Source organism: Phalaenopsis equestris, unplaced genomic scaffold, assembly GCF_001263595.1.
Source record: "Phalaenopsis equestris unplaced genomic scaffold, ASM126359v1 Scaffold000002, whole genome shotgun sequence".
Lineage (NCBI taxonomy): Eukaryota > Viridiplantae > Streptophyta > Magnoliopsida > Asparagales > Orchidaceae > Phalaenopsis > Phalaenopsis equestris.
Window position 1 is genome coordinate 68,250,830 of NW_018164444.1, and position 10,095 is coordinate 68,260,924.

The 10,095-nt window shown below is 34.9% G+C and overlaps 1 protein-coding gene across 5 annotated transcripts in view; it reads right to left on the reverse strand.

The window, feature by feature from the left end:
• Positions 1 to 411: 411 nt before the first annotated feature.
• The window catches only part of LOC110026599 (serine/threonine-protein phosphatase 4 regulatory subunit 2), a 63,038-nt gene continuing 53,354 nt past the window's right edge, over positions 412 to 10,095 (reverse strand). For 3 of the 5 annotated variants that reach the window (XM_020727623.1, XM_020727610.1, XM_020727618.1), the window contains exons 6-8: positions 6,398 to 6,450; positions 6,147 to 6,209; positions 412 to 884 (exon numbers count right to left, since the gene is read on the reverse strand). In XM_020727623.1, coding sequence (XP_020583282.1) covers positions 576 to 884; positions 6,147 to 6,209; positions 6,398 to 6,450 — 425 coding nt within the window. In that variant the 3' untranslated portion in view covers positions 412 to 575. The remainder of the gene's footprint in view (positions 885 to 6,146; positions 6,210 to 6,397; positions 6,451 to 10,095) is intronic. The other 2 variants (XM_020727602.1, XM_020727631.1) reach the window with 2 other exon arrangements.

Sequence of the window (10,095 nt, forward strand, 5' to 3'; positions counted from 1 at the left end):
ATTTCGAGCCGAACACGAACACAAATATTTAAATCGAGTCGAACACGAACACACTGTTCACGAGCCGATTTCGAACACGAGCTATTTCAAACAAGCCGAACACCATCCAAGCCTGAGCTCGCTCAAGCTCAGCTTGTTTACAGCCCTACATACATGGCCTTTGAAACATTGCTATTTATACAACTACACGCCCATGCATTTTTAGTTTTGAACTATCAAACTGATGCATTTAAGAGTGTCATAATCAAATTATTGAGAATTTCATAAAAATGAAAAAAAAAAAAAAAGGTTGAGATTCTATTGTGAATATTGATATTTGAACGAGAAATTGAAAAGTAAATCAACGAATGTGCTAGAATTATAAGTATCAATGTTTTGAATGCTATTTATGTAATCAATTGTTTTTTCAAACTCCTCACATCATCCATCAACTGCGTCGAATAATAACAAGATGAGGCCAAGAAAGCAGCAGTTTCATTAAAAAAAAAAAAAGAATAAAAACATAGATGAAAAGGATAAATGAGATCATTACAGTGCACAAATATTTAGACATAAAAAGGCAATTTAATGTCATTTTATGATGTTAGCTCAGAGGAAGGTTCGGCCGAAGGAATAGGTTCCGAATTTTTTTCTGAATTTTCTGTGGAATCATCTACAGTTTTCTCTTCCTTCATATCTGCATCTTTGCTTGTAAATTCTTCATCAGCCTCTGCATCAACCATTTCTTCATCCACATCATTGCTTGCATTACCAACTCCATTAGAGTTTTCATTTGGGTCTAGTGGTTCTTCTGGGATTACTTTATTAGGTTCAGTTGGCCTTTTGGCTGGAGCTTCAGGGTATGGATCATTGCATCTGGTGAGGGTAGAGGTCACTAGTAAATTCTGCACCAATAATAAATAAATGTATCATAAGGGTATTTGTGCAATGATACGTTCAAAACAAATGGTCATTCTGCAAGCCCATTGTAGTAGATGAGTAAAAAGCATTGTGGTTAACATTCATAATTGTAAATTATGCCTGTAGAAAAGCAAGCCTTACAAACAGATAAGCTTGCCTATAATTTGAAATTTCATAGTTGAGTTGAATATCCAAAAGAATAAGAACTTGCATGGAAAAATTTTAAGGGCATTTACATAAATACTACGCAATTTTTATCTATTTACATATCTCATATCTAAACATGGCTTTTTACCATTACATCAACCAAATCTTTTATAGTGCATAAAAATTACCACTATTTTAACTTCCAAAAAAAAAAAAAAGAAATATACCGTTTCATGTATGGGCAAGGTGGCATATTTGTAACAATTGAAGTTTAGGTATTAGAAATGTAAATATATGAAAATTGAGTGGTATGTATGTAAATCTTCCAAAATGTAACAATTGAAGTTTAGGTATTGGAAATGTAAATATATGAAAATTGAATGGTATGTATGTAAATCTTCCAAAATTCTACTCAAAAACAAATATCTTTCTTTTTCATTATATATATATATATAGATCCTTATTTATTAGGCGCATTTACAAACACACCAAACAATACTTTGTGTTTACAAATGTACCATCTAAACATTCATATTTAGATGCATGACACTTGAATCTTTAGCCCCACAAAAAATATCAACAATGCTGCCTTTTTAAAAGTGACACATCTTTTATCTATAGGTTTATGACACAAAGGTGTGATAAATGTAAATATCAAATTTTGGGAGTTAGACATGTAAATACATAAGAATTGTGTGGTATTCACATAGATTTCCCAATTTATAATTCGGAATTTTACATACTTAGCACCCAATTCTTATGCATTTACCTATCTCACACCCAAACTCTCATTTTTACAAAATCAACACCCTACCTATAAATGAAAATGTGTATTTCACTGTTGGAGAGTGGTGAAAAGGATAAGTTGACTGCCTGAGTTGTAAAAAAGAGAGTTTGGGTGTGAGATAGGTAAATGCATAAGAATTGGGTGCTGTGTATGTAAATTCCCCTTTATAACTAGCACATAAAAACAAAACAAAATCTCAAGAAGCAATCATCTAAAAGAACTGAATGAATCATTGAAACATACTGACTTTAGCTACAGTGCTACCGAAAATTCTCAGATGAGTCGGAACGATCACAAATCCTGCCAAACCAAAGCCATAGAATCGGACAGTCCAACTACAATTTCGATAGAAATTCCTTAGTCTAAATCGAGCTGAGCTTTACTATATTAGCCCCAAGAAAGAACCACTAAAAGAGCTATAGATAAAAGAGTAACCAAATCAAATCTCCCCGATTTAAAAATTTTGACTCTGATGAAGTATTCAATTGATTTCATTTTAAGAATGTTATGCATGATTGCTAAATTTCTATATAGGCATCTCATGTAGGACTATTTCTACCTTTGATATCCAACATTATAATTTCATCACCAATAATAATTTCAAGAACAGAACATGATACAACCAATTGGAAAATATACACATGATGCATTGGATGTGAAACTCTGTATAAGAGTTTAGTAGATGGTTCATGATATGAAGTCAAGTTAAACACGATAAAAATTGGGCAATAAATGTCTATGATTTCCCACTCGTACGCATTGCTCTCCATTCTTTATACAACTTTATATCGTCTTATTTTTGTAGAACTTAATTTCTTAAATGCTACAGAGAAAATTTTTCTATATTTAGATGAACTATGACATCATAATGAATATCTTCATACTAGTCGCACACAAGTAATAAGTAATGCATTAGGATATGATCAAGGGGTGATGATCAAATTCTTGTATGCTCTATAGTTTATCACAATGATACACTATAGATAATCTGAGAAGTAGAAGATGATAGAGGAAAATAAAATGAATGTTTATAAGATTTACAAGTGCATGTTATAATACGCAGCAAATAATATATGTATTATGTATGCAGTGATTCAAATAAGATGTGAATAATAAATGGTTAGACAATCTCTTTGGCAAAATTAATTCAAATATTTAAAAAGTTTAAACATAATGAAGTATGTACTTCTCGACTCAAACAGGTATATTGAATATTTATTTGTGAACATTACATTGATCGTTTATTCGCATGCCCAATTGTTTTCTAATTATATGTAATATGGATAGTAACAGATAGCCATATTCAGGAACCCGAACTTCTGCTCATAATTAAATTCATCTGGATTAAACATACTTGCAAAGAGTGCATGGTAAGGCTACATAATTGGCTTATATAAATAATCATTCTTATCTTTAATTAGCGGTTTAGAATAATCCAGCGCAAGTGTTGCCCTCAATTCAGGATGGCCTATAAGTACAGGTCTAATGATATTGGATCAAGGACAAGGTAGCCAATCGTGGCGACTCACCAAGATCTATGTTTAAAATTGATCAATAAGAGGAATGCACCATCACAATTCTGAAAAAATTGCCGTGAGGTGTACATCACATCTTGGTATTGATAACATATATGCCTTAAAAAGCTGATATTCAACTCAAGGAGTACCCACGCAATAAATAAAATGCACAAGCCTCAAACGTTGAGTCAGAGAAATTTAGAAGATTGAAAAGGCACAAGCTTCCATGAGGCATATACCTCACTCTTGTTCAACACTCCAGGATTGCACGCAGCACCTACACTAACAGCAAGTTGTCATTATTGCACCGCCACCATTGCTTCTCCCAATCGTGCTCCTTCACTCCCTCTCCTATTCTTGTTGATAACTCATCCACATTTTTTTTGCTTTTTTTTTGTTTTTTTATCATTTGCATTTCATATACTCTTCGTTGGATGAAAATTTTTAGTTTAAATATATCCTAATATGGATGGAGGCTCTAAGAAAAGTTTAATGGAAAATAAAAAAGATCCAACATGAAATTATAACAAGTCATGCCGGAGTTTAACCAAACAATAACAGGGAGACAACATTATTGCAGAATTTAGCTAGGTAATTACAACCAAACAAACGGAAATAGGAGACACAGCAGTCGGCTAGGACGGATCTAGAGAGGGTGGTAGTGGTTGTTAGGGGGGCTGTATGTTATTTTGATATCCTTTATGTTAGTATAAATAAGAAAAGTTAAGTGATTTTCAAAGAGAAATTTCATTTACATAACATTTAATTATTATTAAATTATAAGTCGGAATTTAAGAGAGAAGAGTATTCAGCTTGAAGAGTATTTGATTCAAAAGTTTACTTCAAAAAATAATTAAATTTACGAATAACATGTTAGAGAGATGTTTTGGAAAAAAAAAATCCTTATATATGCACTTTTAATTGATACAAGTGATGGTAAGAGAAAATAAAGTAGAAGATTATTTGTAAAGAAGTCTTTGGAAGGTCGAGAAGAGTACTATATTTATAAATTTCAGTAAAAATTATTATTTCCAAATGTATGTTTGATTTTATTTATGTTCTAGAAAAATATGTATTTAATAGTTGCAAAATGAGTAATCTATAAAAATATTAGATTATTGAATGACATTTGAATTATAGTAGATGTGCGTATATAGATTATTACATGACAGATTTCAGTATATGAGTAGTACATCAGTTTATTGCATGATATATAGATTCCAGTATATATGCAGATTCTTATATGACATATAAATTCCAATATATGTGCAGAACATCAGTTTATTATCCATCTTTAGTATTCATATATAGATTTAGTAAGATAGCTTTGTTCATTAGTAGATAGAGGCAAGATGTTAATAAGAAAAGAATGCATGATATGAAGAATGAAGTAATGTATATATGAATACTTATATGTGCATGCTAAGAGGAATTCACCCCCCTTGTGGTACAGGCAAGTGAAGCCAATCTACCCATATGCGTAGATGTTATCCTAACACCCAAAAAAAATTGTGATATTTAGATCTCAAATTGTTGAGCCAGCGGAAAAATAATGGTCAAGGTCGATTAAGCATCTTTCTACCTCAAACAATTGTGCAAATTAGATCACAAACGGCTATACCGAATGGAAAATAGTAGTTAAGAGTGTGTTAGATTATGTTTTGACGGAGCACCTAAAACATATATGTATGTTAAGAGTATAAAATAAAAGTAAGGTTAAAAACTAAACTTTGAAAAGTAAAATTAAAATAAATGCTTACAAAAGTTTAAGATATGCCCATAAAAGTAAACCTCATGAACATATACATTAGAGTAATGTATGATTTTTTTTAAATGAAATATAAAAGATTTTAAAAAATCAATATGCTTATTATTATTATTATTATTATTATTTTGGGTTATAATTTAGAAATGTGATTGATTCTGGGTTATCTTAGATAACTCATTATGTTATGTTAATATTTTTTCAGGTTTAAGTTTTTAAATAAGATAAATACTAGAGGACCAAACGTATACAGAAGAAGAAGTTGACAACTAGAAAGCTAACTTTTATTTATTAATTAAAACGATTATTTAAGTGGCTTTTTCAATTATTTTTTACTAAATGAAAATATGACACTAAATAAGACGCAATCGAGAATGATCTTAATAAACTGTTAGTTCTAGTAAATTAAAAATGATCTTAATTTACTAGAACTAAATGAAAATATGACACTAAATAGGACGCAATGGAAAAAAAGGATTCATGTAGCTCATAAAAGGATTCATGTAGCCGACCCCACGTAGTGGGATTAAGGCTTTGTTGTTGTTGTATTAAACTGTTAGTGATATGATTATAAATATAACAAAACTTAATTCCACCGTCTGACAGTCTGTTCCGGCTTGGTTAATTCTAAATCCCGGGTCGGGTCATGACAAAAGTAATATCAAAGACATGTTTAAATTAACCAACAAGAATCTTAAAAAAAATAACAAATATGGTGATCGAATAAAGTTATAAAAAATAACGATTAAATTTTGAATTGAGTTTCCTAAAATATTTTGTTGTTATTTCAGAATACTGGTTGATCAGGAGGAAGAGGTCAGGAATGATAAAGTTAAATTTGATATACCCCATAATGTCAAAATCAATGTTGATGCATTTTCTAATATGATGAATGTTATGAATCAGGCACAAAAAACAAATATTTTCATGCAATGCTAATATTATCAGAGAGAAGTACTTCCTGTAAGAGTTTGAATGATGAGATTGAATGATTATCTTGTAAAGAGAGAGAGGACTTGATTGAACAGACCTTCTCCAGTGCCAAAGCAAGCTTGGAAAGACTGCGATATGTGCTTTTAGGATTCAGAAGAATCTGTTAAAACATACTCAATGTAAGCTCTAAGCCTGTAATTCACCAACCAAAGTACATGTAAAAAATACGATCAGGTTTAACATCTTAGGAACAACTAGCGTAATCAGGATTAGAAAAGTTTTGCAAATTTTCATATCAGTACCAATAAACACATTGAATGTTGATCACAAAGGTGAAGAGTAAACTACCTCACAAAGACGCTGCAATGTGAATGGAGGGCCTTCTATAAAGCCTAAAAGAGCTGCAAGTATGGGTCATTTAAAATATATTATTATGGAGCTCAAACAACATATCGGGATAAAATCATAAAAACAATTAAAACACCGTGTTTTATGAAATGTGAATGTAACAACGGTAACAAGCAAGTTGCCAAATAGAATATAAAAATTTATTAGACAGAACAGCAAGTACCACAAAAGAGAAGCTTCATCTAAATCTTAGAAGAAAAATAAAGCACATGAGCTAGTGCAGAAACATGTCAGCAAAGAGACATCTATTTAAACTATATCCGAGTTATATTGGGCATGATTTGCAGCAATAGAGTAGCTAAACCAAATGAGAAACATGGCACAGTAAAGACTAAATACATCAGGATTAGTTGATTAGTACTAAATACTAATCATCATAAACATTACACCTTTTCCATCTCCTTGGGGCTGTTTTGATGAGTCCCTCCAAAGTGTAAAATAAGAGCTTTTAACTACAATTTGATTTATTTTTTTCACTTTATCATTATTACCATAGTATACCCTCTTTCTTCTAATTTTTTGACACTAATTCTACTTCATCAATCATATTGGTGAATCTTTTGAAGTATATGATAGGTTCATGAAATAGATATACCATTTATGTCTATATGATGACTGACGCTCTCGTTGTCTCTTTGACAAAATCATTGCTAAATACATCCTTCCTGACTTTATCATGTGCCTCTTTTCATGTTCTAATTTATGCCACACCTAACGTGGAATTATGCTCATTATTATTTACGTTATTCTATTTAGTACTTGCTATATTTTGTCATGGTATAAAAATGGCAATTCCTTAATTATAGGTATTTATGTTATTCCATAATTATAGGAATTACTTAATTGTAGGAAGATTTCTTTCCTCCTTTTATCTCTTGTACTCGCCTATTTATAGGTGATTTATCTATGTATTCAGGAAGGAAAAAGGTTATTCTAAATTCACATGGTATCAGAGCCATCAAAGAAAACCTCTCCCGCTCGGCTCGATCACGGCCTTCTCCCGCGATCTCCTTGACCGAGAGCTGCCCTGATTTATCGTCCGCATCCGAGCGCCGCTCCTTCCGATCACGCATCTCTCCGATCGTCCGCGTCGGCTTTCGCGGTCCTCTGCGGCCCCCTCCTCCCCTCGTCTTCCACGTCATCGGCTTCCGCGATCACGCTTCTCCCGCGTCGTCCGCTTCCGCACGCGTCTCACGCGATCTCCTGCGCCGACCCGAGCACAACCAGTTCCCGCTCCCACGATTCCCCGATCTCCCGCGACGAACACAGTCTGTTCCTGTGGTGCTCAATGACAAAGTACGCCCATGCCTGCAATTCCTCCTCCACTAGTGATGTCACTTCTAGCCCCCCCTCCACAGCTAGGTAGCTAGGTCTCCATTGCCCAGCAATTCAGGCAGTAATTCTGTCCTCATCACTAGCCACAAACTCACCGGCCTGAATTACCTCCAATGGTCGCAGTCAGTCATGATGTTTGTATGCGGCAAAGGCAAAGATGACTACCTCACTGGTGATGCTCCAGCTCCGATGTTAGGTTGATAAATAAATGGAGAGAGGAGCGAGAGAGAATAAAGTGAGAGAAGTATTACTTTTCGATTAAGTAATTAAGTAAATAAACCCCCAATTTTAATTTTTTAGAAAGGACTTTTCTTTATGATATTTACGACCTTAGAGCATATATTAACTCATATCTCCTTTTCGATCATTTCAATTGTGATTTTAATTCATTTCTGAAACCATTCTTCATGACTTTCGTCAAGGTGATCTCTCCGTCACCCAATACTTCAATACTCTTACTCGGTATTGGCAACAACTAGATCTATTCGAGGTGTACCCTTGGAAGTGTCCCGAAGACTCTGTCATATTTCGCCAAATCATAGAACAGAAACGCACCTTCAAATTTCTTCTCGGCCTCAAATCTGATTTTGACCAGACTCGCTCACGGATTTTGAATTCGAAACCTTTTCTAACAATTCGTGAAGCTTTCTCGATATACGCCGCGAAGAGAGTCGCCAAAAGGTTGCCAAAATATCATGTTAGGTGCTTCCTTGTCCACTACAGCCCTCGACGGGTCGGCACTTGCTGCTCATATTTGCTCATATTCCATCCACAGAAAACCGCTAACGCCAGGGCCGCCCTTGGTGTGACCACTGCCGCCGTTCTGACCATACTCGGGATACGTGTTGGCAGATTCATGGCAAACCCGCCAATGGGAAACCCAAACGGGATCATCGGGAAGCTGCCACCAACACCACTGAAGGCTCTCCAAGAACGAGCCCATTCAGCGAAGAACAGATTCATGCCCTCCAAAAGATGCTTGGTCAGTTGTCACCTATCGACCTTGTTACCTATCAAGGTATTTCCCCATCCGCAATCCGCGTTCATCTTGGATTCAACTTCTTATCGCCCTTGGATTGTTGACTCAGGTGCCTCTGATCATATGACCGGGGATGTCTCCTTATTAATGGATTACCGGTCGTGTAATCTGACCCTCACTGTTCGGATTGCTGATGGATCGCTTCCAAAGTTGCTGGCCTTGGTTCTGTCCTCATCTCTCCAGATTTATTCCTCACTTCTGTGTTTCATGTTCCTACTATGTTCCTAATTTGGATTGCAATCTGATCTCTATTAGTAAGCTCACTTATGACAATTTCAAGATTTGAAATCGGGGAGGATGATTGGCAGTGTTGAGTTGCGCAGGGGGCTCTATCTCCTCCAGAAAACCAACCCCTCTGTCAGTCTAGTCTCACCCACCGGGAGTATTCGAGTAACAAGTCTGTCTTGCTTAAATCCGCTTAGTACATCTGTATTCCATTCTAGCGTTAATAATGATAGTAAAATCATGTTACTTCATTATCTTTTAGGTCATCCCAACTTTATGTACCTGGGGAAATTGTTTCCTCGTTTATTTATTAATAAAAGTCTTACCTCTTTTAATTATGAATTGTGTCAACTTGTCAAACACACTCGTACTTCATTTCCTCGATTATCATACAAATCCACTCGTCTTTTTTCTCTGATCCATAGTGACGTCTGAGGTTCTTCTCGTGAGAAAAATATTTCTCAGGCCGAATGGTTCGTGTCCTTTATTGATGATCACACACTGGTGACATAGATCTATCTTATGCGTAACAAATCCGAGGTAGGACCAATATTTCGTGCATTCTATCAAATGATACTCACTCAATTTGACACAAAAATCCAGACTCTCAAAATAGATAATGCATGAGATTTTTTCAACACCTCCTTAGGAACTTTTCTTACTCAACATGACATCCTTCATCTTAGCACGTGTGTTGATACTCTCCAACAAAATGGGGTTGCTGAGCGGAAAAATCGTCACTTGTTGGAGGTAGCCCGCTGTCTCATGTTTACCAGATCGGTTCCTAAATGTTATTGGGGCAAGGCAACATTGACCGCTGCCTACATCATAAATCGGATGCCCTCCCGTATTTTGGGTTTTCGTAATCCAATTGATGTCCTCCTTCGCTCCTTTCCAAATACCTGTACACTCTCTTCAGATGTCCCTACAAAACTATTTGGTTGCTCCGTCTTTGTTCATATTCACAAACAACACCGCAGTAAATTAGACCCCAAATCTGTCAAATGCATATTCATAGGGTATTCGACCAACAAGAAAG